General features: G+C 44.4%; 1 protein-coding gene across 1 annotated transcript in view; it reads left to right on the forward strand.

The window, feature by feature from the left end:
* The window catches only part of SPON1 (spondin 1), a 258114-nt gene that overhangs the window by 134600 nt on the left and 101784 nt on the right, over positions 1 to 21730 (forward strand). The window contains exon 6 of the mRNA XM_047070588.1: positions 12217 to 12365. Coding sequence (XP_046926544.1) covers positions 12217 to 12365 — 149 coding nt within the window. The remainder of the gene's footprint in view (positions 1 to 12216; positions 12366 to 21730) is intronic.

Genomic DNA, 21730 nt, shown 5'->3' on the forward strand with positions numbered 1-21730 from the left:
ACTCAGGTGTTAATGTTGTAGTAAACATTTGGAAGTTGTCCAGAAATATAGCCTCTCTCCCATATATAACGATATTTATGTAGAAAAGTCAGCTGGGAAGGACACTTTTAAATAAAGTTCCTTTTTCTAAAAATATAACTGCAGTGCTATTTGTCAGTGCACAGTAAACATATAACCAGATTCTAGAGTAGCAATGAGGATAGGAGGTTGGTGGTGCCCTGAGATTATGGTTTTTATCTCCAAGATGAGAATCACATAATGGGCTAGGTTTTAAAGATATCAAATACATCAGGGGCCAGAAGTTCAGAAAAATTGGGCTGGGAAGACTGAATTCAAAGAAAGCAGAGATTTATGAACATCGAGAGCAAATACTTTCATTTGTTGCCTGGGGCATTGGACAGGTACCACCCTACTTGTCCCCTGGCATCCCTACCCCAAGAGCCGATTCTGGTGACAGCCATGCATGACATCAGAATGACCTCCTAACTAAACCTGGACTTGGCTGAGGCTGTGAATCCCCGGTGGAGTAGAAAGGGCATAGCCTTAAGTTTGACAGACCTGCTCATGATTTCAGCTCTGGCACTTACTAGCAGCTCAGTTCCCTCATCCATAACATGGGGCTGGTAACCGACCTACCTAGAAGGACTGTTGTGAGAATGGAGGGATGTCAGCTAACGCCTACGAAGTTCCTGTTGCAGGGAAGGTGCTCAGTAAATGGTAGTGGTTGTAATAATGATATCTATAGTGATAACAATGGCAACAATTATGATGACAACAACAGAATCAACACCCATAGCTTTGGGTGGTGGGGTGTTGAAGGATCATTTTTATTCTATAAAACTATTACTCTGCTTCCAGAAACAGGAAGAGTAGCCCAGCTGGTTCTTGTCTAACCTCCAGACTGTTATTTTATGGATCTCTGTGCCCAGACACGTGATCTTAGTTGAATGAGTCATGTCTAATTTCCCCAAAAGCAGAGCCTGAGGAAAGGACTTTGGTGCAGGTAGTTCATATAGAAGGTGAAGGAAGCGGGAGTGAAAGGACTGGGATAGAATGACAAGGGAGAAGGGAGAAGGAAGAATCAACCAAAGAGTGTATTTCGAAGTCATTGGCATCAGTACACCTCTGAAAAGTGTACAGGATGCCTTCCAGCATTGTCCCTGAGCACCCACCCCTCCACAGGCTGGGGATTGTCTCCAGGAGCACTAACTTCCCTGCACTCCAGGCACTTGGTTGCTGGCCAAGTCTTTTCAGAGCTTCAGAGAAGGCCTTGAGGCAGTAAATGGAAAGAAGCACAGTACACTGGAGGTGGACACTCACTGACAGGATGACTGTGTTCTCACACTTGCCACTGCTTATCTGTCAGCCTCCAGAAAATAGAACATGAACCCTGACGATAAGCCTGTGTCAGGGCTCTGCTGCTTGTTTCTGGGAACTTCTGTCTGTACACCTGACTCATTCTGCTGCTATTTTCCTGCCACTTGCTCCACCCACCCAATGGACTTCTACACCCCCCACCCCCTCAGTGCTGACTGCCACTGGAACCACAACTAAGCTAACCATACTACTTACAAAATTCAGCTATCCTGTAAGACCTTGCCTTACCCTAATAGACAGATCCTGTGAATGCTCCAGGTTGTTCCCAATCTCTGCTTTCCCTGGAGAAATGGGATATCAATATTAAAAGTAACCATTTATTTGGGGTGCCTGGGTGGCTCAGTGGTTGAACATCCAACTTCAGCTCAGGTCGTGATCTCACAGCTCATGAATTTGAACTCCATGTTAGACTCTGTGCTGACAGATCAGAGCCTAGAGCCTCCTTCGAATTCTGTCTCTGACTCTCTCTGCCCCTCTCCCACTCATATTCTCTCTCTCTCTCTCTCTCTCTTTCTTTCTCTCTGTCTCTCTCTCAAAAATAAAATGAATAAACATTAAAAAATTTAAGAATAAGTAACCATTTATTGAATGTTATGTACCAAGAACTGTACTATTTTTATATGGATTTCCTTCTATGACACCTGTAACAAGCCTAGAATGTAGGCACTATTGTTATTTTCACTTTTCCACAGAAAAGGAAACTGAGTCTTAAAAAATTTGGGAAGCTTGTTCAAGGTCACACACTAGTAAGTGGTGGAAACAGGAGCCTAATGATGACCTTGAACCAGTAGGATATTCATATTTGAAATAAGGATAAACTGATCCATATAACTGCATGGATGAGTGTCAAAACTATGCTAAGTTAAAGAAGCCAAACTCAAAGGGCTACATACTATATGAGTTCATTTATACTATATTCTAAAAAATGCAAAACTATAGAGACCAGAAACAGATCATAAATTGCCAAGGGCTGGGGATGGAGGAATGCAGTTGAGTACAAAGGGACACGTGGTGATTTTTGTAGGTAGTAGAAATATTTTGTATTGTGATTGGTTACATGATTGCATGCATTTGTCAAAACTCGCTAAACAATACATTTAAAATGATAATTTTTATTGAATTTAAAAAATCTTTTCTTTTTTTAATGTTTATTTTTGGGTGACAGAAAGAGAGAGCATGAGCAGGGGAAGGGCAGAGAGAGAGAGAGACACACACACACAGAATTCAAAGCAGTCTCAGTGTCAGCACAGAACCCAGCAGGGGGCTCGAACCCTCGAGCTGCGAGATCATGACCTGAGCCAAAGTCGGACACTTAACTAACTGAGCCACCTGGGTGTCCCTAAAATATACTTTATTTTCTACAGAGAAATAAAGCAGACAGTAATTTTCTTCTTTCTGGGTGGGGGAGAGGTAGAGAGAGAGGAAGAGAGAGAGAATTCCACACAGCCTCCTTGCTGTCCGCACAGAGCCCAGTATGGGTCTCGAACTCACAAACTGTGAGATCATGACCTGAGCTGAAATCAAGAGCTGACATTTAACTGACTGATCAACCCAGGCCCCCAACAGTAATTTTCTTCTGATTGCCCCAGCAATTACCCAACTGTGGGAATAGAAGGGAGCAAAAATCAAGGTTTCAGAGGCTTGGTGGAATAAATGAGCTAAGGTAAGAGCTCAGCATCAGGTTGCAAAGATCTGAGGAAAGAGTTCAAGGAGAGGAAATGGAAACAGTCAGCTTAACTTTCCCAAAAAGCCTAGGAGTGTGGGAAAGACAAAAGATAGACTTTGTGGGAAGACAACAGGGACAGAAAAAAGATTTTTTTCACTCAGAATGAGAAAATTTGAACCTCTTTACTTCAAGGGAGAAGCTCCTCCGTGAAAAAGAGATTAAAGGTGGAGTTTACCCATGTATTTGCCATCTCTAGCACTCTTTATTCCTTTATGTAGATCTGAGTTTACATCTATTTTCATTTCATTTCAACCAGAAGTCCTTTAGTATTTCATATACTGCAGGCATGCTGGTAATATATTAATATATTCACTCAGCTTTTATTCATCAAAAAAGTGTTTCATTTCACCCTCATTTTTGAAGGATATTTTTGCAGGATATAGAATTCAAGATTGACTGTTTTTTATTTCTTTAAGAACTTTAAAGTTGTCATTTCATTGTCTTCTGGTTTGTCTTGTTTTTGAAGCCAGCAGTCATTCTTATTTTTGTTTTTCTGATTGTAATGTGTCTTATTGGCTCTGGCTGCTTTTAAGACTTTTTTATTTTCTCTAATTATCATTTATTATGATGTGGATAGATATAATTTTCTTTGTTTTTATCATGTTTGCAGTTTATTGAGCTTCTTGGATCCATAGGTTGATATTTTTCATCAAATTTGGGGTAATTTCAGGCATTATTTCTTTAAATATTTTTATACCTAATCTCCCTATCCTCTCCTTCTGGGATTCCAATAACCCTTATATTAAACAACTCACTGTTGTTCCAAAGATCACTGAGACTCTAGTTCATTTTTTTTTTAGGTTTTTGTTTCTGTTTCATTTTAAATTGTTTCTATCACCCTGTCTTTAAGTTTATAGACCTTTTTCTTTGCCATACCCGAATACAGATATTATATTTTCCAGGTCTAGAACTTCCATTGGGTTTTTAAAAATAGTTTCTTTCTCTGCTGAGAGTCCTCATCTGTTTACCCATTATGTCCATCTCTTCCTTTAAGTCCTTCAACTTGAGGGTAGGTGTTTTAAGGTCTTTGTGTGGTAATCGTGACATCCCCATCATCTCAAGAACTCTTTCTTTTGGCTGTTTTTTCTCATGATTATAGGTCATATTTTCCTGCTTCTGTACTTGTTAGTAATTTTTTATTGTATGATGGAAATTGGTGAGTAACTGAATTTGTTATCTTCTTCTAAAGAGAAAGGAGTTTTGATCTAGCAGATGGTTAATTTACTGGTATATCTACTTGTTTCACTTTTGAGGCTTGTTTTCTAAGCTTTCTTAGGGTGAGTCCAGAGTAGCCCTTACTCTAGTGTGAAAGTATTTTTCTCCTAAGTTGTGGCTTTTCCACAAATATAAATTGTGAATGCCCAGAATGGCCAGCAAGGTTTCTCAAATATGGATGGTTGGAAGTCCTACGTCTTCAGCATTGTGTGACTTCTGCACTCTCCATTCAGCTCTTAGCTCCTCAGTAGCTATATTTCCCAGGCTTGTGAAGTTCTGTCCTGCACACATACAGCTTAGTGTTTGGGCAAAGACGTAAAGGGACTCCTATGCATATTTATGAAGTTCCTCCTTTGTGGCATTCTTACTACTATATTCTTACCCATCGACCTCAGCATCTTCAGGTTCCTGTCTTTGCCTCCTCAGCTGAGCCAGACTGTCATGCTCTGCTGTCTTCCACCTTCCTATACCACAGACCAGAAAATGCCCAGGACAAACATAGGGCTCACCTCTTTCCCTTATCTCAAGGGTCACAGTATTTTTGCTGACTATTTTCTAACACCTGAAAATTGGTGCTTCACATATTTTACCTGATTTTATAGTCACTTATATTGAGAGGGCTAGCCCAGTGCCATTTATTCCTTCAGAGTCAGAAGCAGAAGTTGTGTTAGCGTGTATAAATTTGGAGGTTGTCTATAGATAAAACTATCCTATTGTCTTCTCTACTTCACATTGCCTTCAAGATAAAAACTTTTTATTAAGACATTCATATCCCTTCTGATATGCCTGGCTAACTGGCTTCCTCACTGATCATCCCTTCTTTACAAATACTCTCTCTCTCTCTCTCTCTCTCTCTCTTCACTTTGACCTACCTTGTGTTTTACATGTACTCCTGGCTTTCTGGTATGCTATGCTTTTGCACATACTGGCTCTTCTACAAAAATACCCTCCCCTTTCTCCTTAATTGCCTTGTCAACTCCCACTTATCCTTTAGAAGGTAGCTCAGCTGTCATCTCCTCCAGAAAGCTCTCTCTAGTGCAGTCTGGGTTAAATATCCCTCATGTGTGCTATTGTGTCACTCTGCTTTGCCTTTATCCAAGCTATATTATGTACACTTCATTGTAATTGCCTGTTGTGACCTGTCTTCCATACCTTCCCACCATCCTCCAGACTGAACATCTTAAGGAGCAGGACTAAGTCTGATTCTGCTCAGAGACTCCAGGGCCTAGCACAGATTTTGTCAATCTTTTTCTATGAAGGACCAGATAGTAAATATTTTACAGTTTGCAGGCCAGAGAGCTTCTGTTACAACTACTCAACTCTGCCACCATAGCAGCAAAGCAGCCATGAACAACACATAAATAATTGTGAAATATAAAACTTCATTGGAAAAAAAAAAAAAGTCAGCGGGCTGTGGCTCGCTGGTTTCTAACCTAGCATATAGTATTCCTAGTAAACATTTATTTAGTGAATGAATTAATAGAATAGAATATTATTATTGGAAGCCTCAGAGGAAATGCAAAAGGATACAACAAATTGTGTCAGTGCAAGGGTTTTCCCTAGAATGGAAACGTGACACTTTCCTTAAGACCTTAAGGAAAGAAAAAAGACTAGCTGAATTAAGAAGGCAGAAAGATAGAAAGTTGAGGAATTTCTGGCCAAATTGACAGATCTCCCCATGCAGGGTTTTTTCCAGGAGGCCATACCAGGATGGGATCCTGAAAAACAGAATAGCTTGGTCAGAGTGAGTTCCTGAAGTAGCCAAGCACAGGAAGAGCCAGAGGGCAAGTACCAGCTGCGTTCTGGGCAGCACCCAGGGGCAAACCCAGAGGAGCCAAGTTCTGTAGCTGAATCCAAGGCATCGAAACCCCAAGCAGATTCTGGAACTGAGCCCAGGGAGAGAATAACAAGGGCAAGAGGGAAGTGAGATCCAAGACAACTTTTATGAATAGGGCTGGCAGGTCCACAGCATTTTTCAGTTGGTCACTGGCTACATGATGCCTAGATAAGTCTGTGGTTGGGTTAACCTTGGTCTTCTCAGAGGAGTTAAGTGAGAAGGTTGTCCATTTAGAGATGAAAGGACGAGAAGTGTCTGGAACTTAGGGATTGGAGAAGCTCTGGTTAAGCAGATCCATAAGGACCCATCCAGGGCTAAAACCCAAAGATTTGCTGAGATACACTGGGTGAGGCTGAGGTTGGGTAATGGGAGTTTGTAGCAATGTAGACACTGAGGTTGTAGGACATTCTCCAGTGAAGCGCCGTGAATGTTATGTCAAGGAATTATATGGATGACTTTCTGCAGGACTGAGATTGGCAAGGGAATGCAGCCACTGGCAAAGCAGGCTAGGAAATCTGGGCTGTTACTGAATACCTGTCATGCACAGAACACAGAATCTGTGTACATATAACATGCCGCCTTCTGCATAAGACAAAAAGCCAGACATGGTTCTTCTTTCATCAGTAATGGTCTTTTAGGCATCATTGTGAATGTAGGCATCACTGGTGATTTAGCACCAGCAATGACAACAGAAAAAGTGTCAGAAGTGAGGTTACTGCACATATATTCAGTATATCTCTTTGGAGGGGCTTTTCACACAAATGCACCTGGTTGGCTATCAGTATCTCAAACTCGCATGTCTGATCATTTCCTCCTCCCAGCTTTCCACCTAGACCCAGGTATGTGTAGGCCACTAGAATACTGCTGGAGCCAGAGAGAGGCGTGATAAACTAAAGAGCTGTGTAGCCTTATCTGAGAGCCAAAGAGGTTAGCAATAGTCTTCGTTTCTCTGCCCCTGCCCCTTCCCTCAAGACTAAAGCCCTAGAGTTTCACCAAGGACCTCAGCTGTAGCCTTCCTAAGTATTCCTTTAAGAAAGCCACAAGTATGTACCTTGTCTCTCTATCCCCAGGCTTCCTGATCTTTCCTCCTTCTATTTCCTCCCTTATTTCCTGGAGGGTGCTGGGGCCCAGTACTGAACCTCTCTATGTCCCAACTAAATGGATGTGCTAACCCCTCATTCTCAGGCCCCAGACTACTGAGTCCCATTTAGATGATTCCCTCCTGTTTTTTCTTTCAGTTTCAGGACCTTGTATCTGTCATTCTGTCATCTCTACCCACCAATTCTAAACCAAGCTGCCTTCCAACCACCTGCTCAGATCTTTTTTACTTCCCATGCCTTCCAGAAACCTGTCTGGATTTGCCCCATCCTATTCACATTTAATTTGACTGGCTAATATTTATCAAGCCCATTTTATGTTCCAGCCACTAGTCATGACTTCGTGGACTTCAGCCTCAGAACCACACCAGGAGACTGGTCATATCAATATCCAGAGGAAGAAAATGAGGTTGAAAGTGATTACTGACATATCCTATCTAGAACTGAGCTTCAGAACTGAGCCTAGAACACACAGTGGTCTGATTCAAAAACCAGAGCTTTAACTACTTCACCAAACTGCCTCCCAAAGACTGTCCAGTCTTCCCTCTTATTGGCTCATACCTCTGATCATGTGTTTCTGTTTCCTCTCTGCTGTTCCCAGAGTCAAACCCTACACAACGCACGCAGGAATTGTTGCGGTGTCTCCTCACTCTGGGCCTTCTCCCTTCCCAACACTGGGCACATCCTGGATGTGGTGTGGTGGAGTGGAGAGCGCGGCTCTGGCACCAGACAGATTTGACCTTGAATCCCAGTGTCCTCACTCATCTACTCTTTGATCTTGGGTTAGCTCACTTAACTTCTCTGAGTCTGGGTTTCCACATGTGAAAAATGGGAATTCTTATAGCCTCTTTATCAAGGAAGTTGTTGTTGTTGTTGTTGTTGTTGTTCTTCTTCTTCTTCTTCTTCTTTTTCTTCTTCTTCTTCTTCTTCGAGTGTTTACTCAAAATATATATAATGTAGGTCAATCCTTAGCACAGTGCCTGGCACTTAGTGAAGGGTCAATACATGCTAAGTATTGGCATTTGATTCGTCCCAGAAAGAAACTTCCGTCATGTTTCCCTCCTTTCACAGTGGGCACTCAGTATCCTTCTTGACCCAGTCCTGACTTTCTCCTTCATCTTATCTCTTTGCCTTCTCTACCTCAAGTCCACCAAATAGTCTCCTCTATTTCCTGACCTCTCAGTGGGATGTAGGGAAAAGAACGTGTGCTCTGAGGTCAGGCAGACCTGGGTTTGAACACCAGTTTTGACCCTTGCTAGCTTTGTGAGCTTTGGCAGGTTCCTTAACATCTCTAGGTCTCAGTTTTCTTATCTATAAAGTGAGAATGAGGTTGTAGTGAGGATTACACCTACGAAAGCATTACACCTGACACCTCATAGGTGTTTAATCCTCATATGTATGTCATTATCAGAACCCCTGCTCCTCCTGTCCTGCCAATCTTCCCGTGGGAGCCTCCTTCCACTGGATAGTCTCAATGATCTTCCATATTCTTTTAGATTCCTCTTGCAAATTCCCATAATGCTTTCCATCCATAATAGTACCGAGACCTTTGCATTGTATGGTTCTTTAAAGTTTTCGTAGTTCTTTCCAAAACCAGCGCAATTAATTTGTACAACTCTGGTAGATAGTCCAGCTAGTAATTATTACCCCTATCTTTAAAAGGTAAACTGAGGCTCTGAGAGAGTGAATGACTGATTCATGGTCATGCGTAGAGGCCTGGAGCCCACTTCTTCCGGCTCTTGGTCACCAATGCCTCTCTTCCTGTACCATTCTGCACCTGAGTGACTGCCATTCACCTGAAGTCATCGCCCTTTCTAATGTTGTGGATTGTTTTCCATGGGTACCTGCCTTGTCTCCCCAGGGAGAAGTCTGGTCCCTGCCCCTGGCCTAGTGCCTTGCAGATATCTGTTATATGGTTGATGTCATTCAGTGGATTGGAATTTGACTTAATGTGATATGTTGCAAGACCATTGTAGGAAACTAACAACTAAATTGATCAGAAAGTCGAACTGGTACAATGACATTTTATTCAAGTGTAAGGAACCACAAAGACAGATCCCACTCTTGCGACACCTGCCTCTCTGCACTCATGCCTTTAGACTTTGATTCCTTGGATTTGGGGACTTTGGAGTTGCCTGCTCCATCCTCTCTGCTCTGTGATCTTGTTTCTATAATATCCCTGACCATGCTGGATTGTGAGTAATCTGCTGAACCATCTGTTTCCCCACCCCCAGGCCGTGAGTCCCTCCAGGGCAAGCACCTTATCCAATTCCTGTCAGTGTCCAGGACCTGCCACTGTGCTTGGCACATAGTAAATGGAAGTTGAATGAATAAATCAGAAAGACCCATCTGGGTCCATCCCCTCATCTCCCTATGATTGTGCTCATTCCTATTCTCTTATTCCATAGTACATATATTTCTTATCGCCTATACTGAATAAAAGGCAGGTTTCTTGTTTTACTCATTTTGTAGCCTCCCTAACAACCAGGAAAGGAGGAAACTATAATTATTGAGTGTCTATTGTGTGCCAGTGGTGATTTCATATATTATCTCATCTTTTAAAAATTGAATTTAATTCTTATAATAGGTCAGTAAGATAGGCATTATCATCTTTGAATTACAGAGGAAGGAGCCGAGATTCAGGGAAATAAAGTAATTGGAATTTGACCAATACTAGCTATTTGACATAGCTAGAAAGTGGCAATGCTAGCATTTGAGTCCTTGTAAGACCAATGCCTCTCTTTTTCGTTGCTGCTTGGTGTTTGTTTTTTAACAGCATGCAGGTTAGCTGAGTGTGTTAGCCCAATAGGTGTCAGGAACTCTGCTGAGCTGAAACTTGAATTTAATCATATTGAATCAAATCTGTGCAAGCCTGCTCCCAAATGCTTCGAGCACATATACTGCCACCTTCCCCTTTGACTGTTTGGGTGAAATGCTTTTGAAAACATGGGCTAAGCATTCTCAATGCATCGGACACAGTGCTAGGCACTAGGGACAGCACTGAGGACAGGTCACCTCAGGGAGGTTATAGTCTGGTGGGGAAACAGACATGTAACAGTGATCATAAATGTTATCTGTGCTATGGGGAGATGGGAGACAAGACTTAGGTCAGTCTGGGGACTCCTGGGGGATTCTGGGTAAGTCATGAAGGAGGGATGAGAGTTGGCCAAGCCAAGCAGGAGGAGAGCATAGAGGTAACAGCATGTGCTAAGCCCCTGAGGTGCAGAATTGCAGGCAGGATGGGTCTGGGAAAAGGGGGCATTTTGGTAGAACAAGGCAGAAGAAGCAAGAGACGCTGAAGCTGGTCCCCCTGTGTTCACAGCGTGAACCAAAGGTCACATGTGGCTCCCAGCCCTTGGCTTTACATAAGTAGTGCTCTTGGCTTAGATGACAACCAGGAGACTCTCCTCACCCAGGAAGTGAGTTACAGAAAAAGCTGGCAGCATATCCATCTGTCTTCTCTAGGGAAATGATGGATGAACACAGGGTTTGCATTTCCCTGATGTGTAGGAAATAATGAGCAGGCGATTGGGCAGGCTTACACAGTGACATCATGTGCCTGGGGCAGGGCATGGCAGCCCTCAGCAGGCTGGGAGGGTGGCTTTGTGCCCATGTTCTTGATGGGCGCCTGGAGCAGAGGGCTCTGGGGTAGCAGGGAGCTCGTGTAAACCGGATCTGGCCCTGTTCAGAATGGTTTTCTTACGTGGTAGAGTAAAGCAGAGAGTTCTGTCACCCCAGGCCACAGGGGAGTGAGCTGCAATTGTTACTTGTGTCCACCCAGTTCGAGTTTTCCTCCTCACTATGCCTGAAAATGTCCTTTAACTCAGGACTTTATTAACCAACCAAAGAATGGCTGAGAACTGACCTGGCCTTATGATGGACTATATGTTCATTAACCAGCATATACACATATATATACATCAATACTCATCACAGGCAGAAACAAACCCAGTGAAGTGCTGATGTTGACTCTCTGTTCCTCTCCCTCCTCCCCCTGGCACTTGGAAGACCCCTCAGTCAGTTTTGCCTTGGTCCTGTCCAGATCTTGTTCTGTTCTCCCCCCACATCACCCACTGGTTCCCTCCTGCACCTCCCTCCTCGTTCATCCACGTCACCCTGATGTCATCCTCCTCTCCACGTCACCCTCCTGTAGGCACCCTCCCCCGTGATCCTCACCAGACCGCTGTGGACCAGTCCCTTCCACATACCCAGACCACCTCTCCCCATCCTCTCCCGTGGCTAGTCTGCCTACCCCTCATCCTGGAAGGCACAGAAAAGCCAGCTCAAAGCCAACCATGCTTATTTCCAAGAGCTTCCCAAGCCCACACTCATTCCCTCTACCCTTTGCTCCTTGCTCTCCCCCCACAGCCCCACACTCCCCTTTTGCTCCCTCTAATGCATTCTTCACACGGCTGCCTAGATGACTTATCTAAAATTCAACTGCGAGTACGCCATTCCCCTGCTCAGGACCCTTCAGTGATTTCAGACCCTTTCAAATGGCATCCAAACTCCTGAGGCATGCGAGGCAGAGCCATCCATGAGCAGGCTCCTTTCTACCTCCCTGGCATCGTTTCCTACCTCTCCCCTGACAGTTGGTGACACAGCGATGCTAAATTACTTATGGCTCCCCAAACACACAGTGTTATTTAATGGTTCTGAGTCTGCCAGAAATAGCCTCTCCTCTCTATTCAGTCTTACAAATCTGATCAGCCTTTAAAAGTCTCACTTCAACCCTTCCCTGAAACCCAGAATGATTTCTGTCTATTGTTGTCCTGTCTGCATATTCCCAAGACCTTCTTGTTTACAGCAATGGTTTTATTCATCCCTGAATAGCACAGGGCCTAACACAGAGTGGGGGCTTAGCCAGTGCTGGTTGAATAATTGTCCAATTACACTTTCTTTGCCACATTTAAGGGCATTAGCCACAGCCACACTGATACCTGCATTCTGATTGGCTTTCCCAGGTCGGGCCAATCACTGGTCTGCAATCATTGGTGGATCCCACTCCAAGAATTACGTGCTATGGGAGTACGGAGGATATGCAAGCGAAGGTGTCAAACAAGTTGCAGAATTGGGCTCACCTGTGAAAATGGAGGAAGAAATTCGGCAACAGGTAAGAAAAACAATCACAGAATGACCCCAAACCAGGAGTGCAGTCAAAACATCCCTTAGCTTTCTTTCCTGGGGGCTTGAAATTCACAGTACAATGTGCTGGAAAATCGGTACCATAGGAAGCAAAATCTATTTGCTGAGTTTGGGGGTTTATGTCAATGTGAGGACAGAGACACACATGTCTATCCTGTTGTCTCAGATTTTCCCCGACTGTATTTGCATTTTCTTCAGTGTGTACTAAAATCGGCTGCTGTGGCCACGTTTTGGGATGCGGCCTGCTGAGAGTCAATGCAGTTGGTTATGGTTTTCTTGCTATGATCCTTGAGAGGGTCGCAGGAGTGACACTGAAGTTGCCCACACCAGAATCACTATTCCAAAAATACACTGCATATCAGCCCATGCTTTTTGCGACTATGCCTCGAGTGTTTAACAAGTTAGTTGGTCATTAGTTGTAATAATTAGGGACTGAGGATCTTTTATGTACTATGTACTGTGTGCCACGGGGCCAGGAACTGTACCATTATCTAGCCACCCGCCCCCCCCATCCCATTGAGAGTTAAGGGAGAAATAGCCCATCGTTCTTTTTGATTTGCTTGGCTGACAGTGCTATCGTCCCTCATTAAAAGCACTAGAAAGAGGCCGAAGAAGTATCTGGCAAGAAGAGCTGCCATTTTTCCACGGCCATTCACAGGCTGTACTGTGGAGAGGTGATGGGCCAGCTTCGGCTGGTACCACGCACTCACAGAAGCCCTTCAGGCCTGAGAGGGCCCACTGGGCAGATACGGCTCACTGCTCACAAGTGCTCAGGAGGGAGTAAGAAAGGAGCAAGCGTGCTTGGAATGTGGTCATTTCAGAGCACAGGTCACTGCGAGGCTGTCCCACATCTCCTAAGACTGCAGGAGGCCCTGGGGACCTGTCTCAGGACATGTGTGTGCCTACAGGCCTGAGCAGCACAGGAGGGCAAGCTAAGCTGAGGCCCCTGGTGCCTCTCTGTGAAGTCTCCCGTCGGGACTCCAGGCTGCCCACAAACTTTAAACGGAATGCAGCACAGGTCACCCTGACTCCTCCTATAATCTCCTGAAGAATCCTTTTGGACCAGAATCCAAAAATTCCCAGGAATTAGCTTATGTTTTTTATTAATTTGATTTAAAGCCTTTTCTACACTCTTGGGAAAAAATGTCTAACCAGATGTTTCAAGATTGCATGTTATTCATCACAAGTGTATCCAACCAACGAGCTAGTATTTCCCAGACTCTGGCCGGCATGCTCATAACTCACCTTGCTCGTGTACCTACACCTGTGAGGCCATGGAAGACACCACCTTTTTTTTTTCTAACTTTGTTTATTTATTTTTGGGAGTGCAAGTGGGGGAGGGGCAGAGAGAGAAAAAGAGAGAGAGAATCTCAAGCAGGCTCCACACTGTCAGTGCAGAGCCCAGTGCAGGGCTCAAACCCGCAAACCGTGAGATCATGACCTGAGCTGAAGCCAGCTGTGTAACCGACTGAGCCACCCAGGCACCCTGGAAGACATCGTCTTGGTCCTAATCTGTCCAGCCTGTCGTGGGGGAGGATCCTTTGCGATCCTGAGGGTCCACATTCCTGGTTCTCAAGCACAGGATTCTGGTACACTGGCTTGGCAAGTTCCGTTGTGTGGTATGATAAAACAACACACACACACACACACACACACACACACATTACAAATAATAGTTGAAACACTGAAGTTTGAAAATAAATTAGGTCAAGGTCAAGGGCATCTTCTTAATAATGCCAGTCTCATTCGGTGTCCTTCTCGAGAGATTCCTGGAGAGAAGGGAAGCATGTATGAATCATGAGAAACTGGGACCAGTTGTGCCAGCAGACATTATTTATCATGTGTCATAGCAGCAAAAAGGTTGGAAGCTGATGGATGGGGCCCCCAGCCTTAGAACATCCCCCTTAGGAAAACATTCTTTGCTTGGTGTGTTCCTAACCAGCACACATGGGATTAGCTATCTAATCCCACAGTCTGCCTATCCCAGCTGGCTAGTATTCCTGACATTAAACCATAATAGGTTTAATCATGAATACTGCACCTGGGAGTTAAAATCCCACTGAGCATTATTATCTCGGGGTCTGTCACTGTCTTTCAGGCCCCCTGGTGTGGGTGTCTACTTTTAGCACTCATGTCTAGTCTGAGAAGACAGTAGTATTATCCCTGTTTTACCGATAAGGAGACTGAGCCACAGTCAACAGCCAGAGAATACTGGAAGTTAAACCCAAATCTGTCTTGCTCCAAAGCTTGTACACAGTACCATATATATAATTTGCAAGGCCTAGTGCAAAGTGGGGCCCCTTGTTCAAGACTTAAGAATTCTAAGATGGTGCTGCTGTAAGAGATGATATAAGAGAGAGATGTAAGAGAGAGAGCACGCGCGCATGTGAGTGGAGAAGAGGCAGAGAGAGAGGGAGAGAGAATCCCAAGCAGGCTCTGCACTGACAGTGCGGGGCTCAATCCCACAAACCATGAGATCATGACCTGAGCCGAGATCGAGAGTCGGACACTCAACTGACTGAGCCACCCAGGCACCCGATGCTGTGAATTTCATAGCGTGGGGCCCTGAGAGCCTGCTGGTCACACACCCTTGAAGGTGGCCCTGCCAGTCCACTTGCCTGCCCGGTACAGCTGCCCCACAGAGAAACCCCTCCCACCAGCCTCTGAAATAATCCCTGTTTCCAGAGCTCCACTAGCAGGGCATCAAGCCCAGAGCCCCTTGGAAAGTCAGCCAGAGACAGTGATTTCCAGGCCCCTTTAGTTCCAAACCATTCATAATTCTCAATATTGTTCCCTGCAAACACATAATTTATTATATTTTTCTGTAAGTCAGGTAAGAAACAACATAAAAAAGAGCAAGAATATGAATCCTTCCAGAATATAAAAGTGTCCTCTGAATAACTGGGAACTTGTTTGAACACATCTACAAACTAACACAGTGTTCTCAGCCTTTAATGCCTTATATCCTACCAATCACTCTATCAAAGAACCTGAGTCCAACCAGGATGGGGGGGAAAAAAAAGCCCTTTTTTCCCAAGAAAGACATTTATATGCTTACTAGCATTCTCTTATTATAGACTTATCGCTCACCTGTAAGTTTCAAGGGCATTAAAACTCACAGTAGATATTGTTGGAGGTAAATCTTATGCTAATGGCTTTCAAACACAAATGAACAAAAATAATAACCCCATTAGTAGTAGAAAATTGTAATAATATTGTTGAGTATAAATTTTACTGTTAACTGCAAAACGGCAAGAAAATTAATGAAAAATCACCATCACGTTATTGGCTATACCACTGATGGCCAGAAAGAGACGAGGAAACGCCCAATGCACACTTCTTAGCGGACAGAGTGTCCTGATGACCAGTGGGGACTGTGGATTAGAAATACTGAGCTCAGGCTAGACCGACAAGTCACAAAGAGGTAACCCGAGGCAGGTGGAGGCAGTAGAGAATGTTAGATCAACTTGTAGGTGGACCCAGGAACTAAAAGTGAGCGGATATTTGCTCACTGTTAGGAAAACGTTGCACTGAGTCCGTTTCCACTTTATCAAGCACACCCTTATGGCATGTGTCCAAGGCATCTGGTTCTCTGCCAACGATGCCCATTCACCGTGTTAGTCGTGCCAGAAACCTGGGCATCATCCTCGACTCTCTCCCCTGCCCCAACTTTTGCCTTCTGTCCTAAGTTCATCCAGTTCACTCCCTCATCACCACTGCTCCACTAAGCCACCCTCATCTCCTGCCTGAATTATTGCACTAGCTTCCTGATCTCCCTACCTCCAGTCTTCTTCCTCTTATCCACACTGCTCTAGGGCCATTTCAAGAAAACACAAATCAGATTATGCTATTGCCTCCGACTAAGATGTCCTAACTGACCCTAAGATAAAGTTCAAACTCCTGATCATAGCTTGAGGACCCTTCCTGATCCAGGCTTGTCTCACCTGTCCATCTTATTTCTTGCTTCCGCTCTAAGCTTTGCCCATCCAGAGCCTCTTTTACGCTCCCCAAAGAGCCATGCCCCTCTAGCATCTGAATCTTCCCTCAGCCTGGAACAGCTTCCAGCCCCCCTTCACCCAGTGAACTCCTAATTATCCTTCCAGGCTCAGCTTGTTTCTTCCTGGAAGCCTTCCCTAATTCTGTACAAAATGGGTGACCTTGCCAGGTGCTTGCACAGCACCCTGTACCTCCCCTGTCGTCACCCCCATCACATTGACTGTAAGTCCTTGTTTGGTGTCTCTCCCTCACTAAAATGTAAAGTTCAGATCTGTGCTTTTGGTCGTAGTAGCCTCATGTACAAATGATGCAGCTTGTTATCTGCCCACTTGTCATCTAAAACCTGCTCAATACTTCCCCTTTTCTCCCCACGTGGCCTTAAAACCTCCCCCTCTGCCCCTGGGGCCCACATCCCAGTCCACGGCCCCAGTAGGCCATCACATACCAGCTCCTGTTCACTCTTCTAGGTTAGACAGACTTTCCTCCCCATTTCTGGCATCCAGGAAATGTTTCCAAATTTTTCTAAGTTTTCAGTTATGTATTTTTAAAAATATATCCATTACATTTTGTCTAACTTTTTTCCAATGTTTTATTTGTTTTTGAGAGAGAATGCACAAGCAGGGGAGGGGAAGAGAGAGAGGGAGACAGAGGATCTGAAGCAGGCTCCATGCTGACAGCAGCAACAAGCCTGATGTGGGGCTTGAACTCACAAACCACAAGATCATAACCTGAGCTGAAGTTAGACGCGCAACCAACTGAGCCACCCAGGTGCTCCATCTAACATTTAAAAAAATTTTTTTTTAATGTTTATTTATATTTGAAAGAAAGAGTGCATGAGCAGGAGACGGGCAAAGAGAGAGATGGAGACAGAATCTGAAGCAGGCTCCAGGCTCTGAGCTGTCAGCACAGAGCCCGACGTGGGGCTCGAACTCTCAAGCCGTGAGATCACGACCTGAGCCGAAGTCAGACACTCAACCAACTGAGCCACCCAAGTACCCCACCCTGTCTAACATTTTTATGTGTTTGAAGCAGCAGGGAGAAAGTTGAGCTCTTGTGTCAGCTCAGTGTTTTGTGTTTTGTGTTTGATGTCTACTTAATATCTCCAGTCCCTAACACAGTATCTCACACATAGTAGGTGCTCAACAAATATCTGAATTAACTGACCAGTGAGTCACGTATATTTCTTGCATAAAACTATGAGCTTTGAATGGTCACTCACTCATGGAAAATGCCCTAGAAAAAAACCACTCCCGCTTTTATATATATCTCTAGCTTCAAGGCTTCCCTGACCGTAAGAGGTCGGATAATGGTGGGCCCTAAAACAGGCATTGATTATTTCATTTCAGGGGGTCCTGCCTTGGAAGATTACTTAAGCCAGCCAGCAGGATTGTCACCCCACCTGTGACACAAGAATCAATAAACAAGCAGGTGTTCTTTTTCTTTAAAGTTAAAATAGTGTATAAGACTCTGGGTACTGGCCAAAAGGGCTTGAGAATTTTCTTTTCTCATCTCCTTTTAAAACATTTAAATCATAGTCTACCAAACATTTGTTTTTCCTGATTTTTGATTTTCTAAACTTTTGATCACTTTTCTCTAATTAAAACCATTGCCTTCTTGGGGTGCCCGGGTGGCTCAGTTGGTTAAGCGTCCAACTTCGACTCAGGTCACGATCTCGCGGTCCTTGAGTTCGAGCCCTGCATCGGGCTCTGGGCTGATGGCTCGGAGCCTGGAGCCTGCTTCCGATTCTGTGTCCCCCCTCTCTCTCTGCCCCTCCCCCGTTCATGCCCTGTCTCTCTGTCTCAATAAATAAACGTTAAAAAAAATGTAAAAAAAAAAAAAAAACCATTGCCTTCTTTCTTATGTTTTCCATGGATTGTGACATGCTGCCTCATCTGGTTGAGAAAGTCACTCGCACACCCACACACACTCATTACCAGCTTTTGTTTGTGACAATAAAGCTCCATTGATCTTCGGTACACGGGAGAAGTAGTACCGTATAATAACTGAAAGCATTGGCTCCGAATCAACATTGCCTGCATTCATTCCTGGCTCCATCACTTACTGTGTGACTTTGGCAAGCTGCTTAACCCCTCTGTGCCTTGGTTCCCTCTTCCATGAGATGAGGATGGTAAGAGTGCCAACTTCAGAGGATTACTGTGGGGGCTAAGTGTACTGATATGCATGAAGTGCTTGGAGCAGAGCCTTTCCTGTAGAAAGCACTGCCTAAATGCTACTGATCTCTGCCATGTTTTCATGGTTGGGTCTCCATTTCCTCATCAGTAAATCAGGGGTTTGTCCTCAGATGGAAAAGCCTCCGCAGGAACGAGAAAAGCTGGTGACTCAAATTGTTCAAGTTCACCATGTCACTCCTCAGCCTGAGAATGCCCACAGAGTGAGGACACGACTCCTTTGCCACCCCCCAGTCTCTGCCTCGGCCTGCTTCTCCTCCCCTGTGTGACAATGCCATCTCCCCATATGCCCTAACCCTCTGTCCCAAAGCTGAGGGGCAATTTGAGGACAATAACCACATCAAAAAGAAACCGCAACAACAAAACTCCATACCCATTCCAACTCTATTCCTGTCCTCAGACTCTTCCCCTTCCTTTGAGCAACCTTATCTGGATGTCCGCAGGAGCTAGTTCAATGCCACCTCCAGAACAAGGTCTAGAGGCAACCAAAACCAAGAGATCTTCTAGTATGCATCAGGACACCGCCAGAGGTCACACATGCAGACAAGGCTCCCAACCTGAGGAAGGAGATGGTCTAATGAAGCTTCTTGATTATATGGAACAGGAACCTACTCAAACTAACTGAAGAACAAAGGAAACTTTATGTAAGGACAAAATAGAACTTAGGAGAACACAAGTTAATACTGAGTGCAAAAAGCCTCAGGAGAGCTACGCCTGGAAGGCATCAAGCTGAGACAAATTGTCACTTTTCTCTCCCACAACCCCACAGTCCCCCAAAGTCACATAGTTTTTTCTACAGTTTTTTTTTTGAGAGTGAGAGAGAGCACACATGTGCATGCGCATGAGTTGAGGGGGGCAGAGGGAGAAAAAGAATCTTAAAGAGCCTCCGTGCCCAGCATGGAGCCTAACACAGGGCTCGCTCTCACAACCATGACATCATGACCTGAGCCAAAAATCAAGAGTCAGATGCTTAACCAACTGAGCCACCCAGGTTCCCCTTTTCTATGTTCTTCTATGTGAATCTCTCCTCCGTCCTCAATAGACCTAGTGTCCCTGCTTGCTAATGTTGCACATGGCTCCAAAGGGTGGCTATATAACTCTCTTCCTTGGCTTCCCATAGCCAACTGAGCCTTTTCGGTGACTCTTAGCTGAAACACTAGGAAGACAGATTGATCACTGGACAGTCAGTGCACAGGCACCCCTGTATCAGATATCTACCCTTAGTCTAATCAGTGGCTACCTCCATGTAAAGAACCACACAGCTCGTTACTCCACATAGGGGCTGTGGGTAGGGCAGTTTATACTAAAAAAAAGAGGAATGGAAAGTAGAAGGTAAATTGATGGACATTTCAAGGCAGCAGTGGATTGGCAAGAATTAGAACAGATTGCAGAACCTCAACCAAAAGACCAGAATTCAGGGCAGCATGTCAGGCCTGTAGGAGCAGAAGGGGAAGCACTAGAGAGAAAAGAGACAGCATGAAGGAGAAGAGAGATTAACAGAACCCTGGGATGTAGAGCTAAGCCAATTGGGCAAGAAGATGCTGGGTCTAGAGATTGGTTCAGCCACTGAGGTGGAAGCAGGGGGCATCACTAGACCCACGCATGACGATTTGGAAAAAGAGAGATTAGAGAAAGGATATGGGGATGGAGAACACTGTCATGATCACAAGTTGCCCTTGCCACCTGCTGCCTTGCATTGTTACTTAAAAACCATGAAAACAGTATAAGGCAAGTAGGTAAGTTTTAATGTGGCTTCCAAAGGTCTTTAACCTTGAGTAGGTCGCCTAACCTTCACTGAGTCTTAGAGTCTTCATTTGCAAAATGGCGCTAGTGAGAACGGGAACTGCATATGTTGGTTATGAAACAGTATACGCAATAATACACATGCAGTTCCCATCAAAGAATAAGCCCATTATTACTTTTATCATTGGGACAAAAAATTAAGTTGAGGATTTATCATCCTCCCTTCCTCCCACCTTCTAAGATGCTTTGGTTTTATTGGGTGGGAATGCAATTGGAAGAGGTAAACTGTGCTACAGAGAAGGTGCTAGAGGATGAAGACCATGTAAAGAAGTGAGGGAAGAAGGAAGGTCAGGAAGCTGAGACGGTATTAGAACGTTAAGGAGTGAGAAGAGACATATTTGAGCAGCTGCCATTTTGGAGGGGAAATCAGGGAAAGAAGGAAAAATCCAGAGGAGATTTTTCATGAATTTAATTTCTACAAGAAGAGCCATCAAAAGGGAGTAAGCCCTTTGCAGAACACTGTGTGAGGTAATTTACCCTCTGCTGCGTCCTCAGGAAACATTCAGTAAAGACCTGTGGTGCTTTTCACACTTCTTGGAGTCAGATTGGGTAGATTCTTCTTTTAGGTATGTCACCCATCTGCCCAGAGCCCCCAGGGGTGCCCAGTTTTATTTGGTTTACATTAATATCCGTACTCATACCTCCTTTGTCCTTCCCATCTCATTCAAGGCTTAACCCCATGGAATTTGTCCAAGTGGGCATGCGGTTGATAGCAATAAGGTGATTCTGAGAGTGGAGATGGGGAAAGGAGTTAAATAAACGTTCTCAGTCACAGACCCTTGATACAGAAATTAGGACATCACTTGGAAGGTGTGATTTCAGTCATACGAAACCTCTTGTTTGCTTTCAGTTGAGTCTTCAAACAAACCCAAATCACAGTAGGACAGGGAGCCACAGTGATTCAGCAAAGCCCGTTCTTTAATAAAAGTGGCGCGGCTGCCTTCGCTGGAAGGAAGCAAAGCTGCCTCCTAGCAGCAATTCCCAGCCTGCGCAGTTTTATAGCAGAGCATCGCTGATCCCTGGAATTTTTCCAAAAATTTCTGTATGAGAGAAATGGGGGACAACTTTATTCAAAACTTATAGACGATTTAACTCAGGAAAAAAATCTATTTTTACAACCACTGAGCCAAAATATGGTAAACAGAAGGCAAATTTAAATGGGGTATAATTAATAAGCTGCCTTGATATTTAAAGGGCAGTTTCGTAAGGATCTATCAAAATTGTACTTTTTCTTTTTTCTTACTGTGGCAAAAAAAAAAAACCACACATAATATTTACTACCTTGATCATTTTTTAAGCATTTGGTTCAGCAGTGTTGAGTGTATTCACATTGTTGTGTGTATAT

This window comes from Lynx rufus, unplaced genomic scaffold (assembly GCF_022079265.1).
Source record: "Lynx rufus isolate CCGP_SWC_20201006 ecotype Redwood Valley unplaced genomic scaffold, mLynRuf1.p SCAF_9, whole genome shotgun sequence".
Classification (NCBI taxonomy): domain Eukaryota; kingdom Metazoa; phylum Chordata; class Mammalia; order Carnivora; family Felidae; genus Lynx; species Lynx rufus.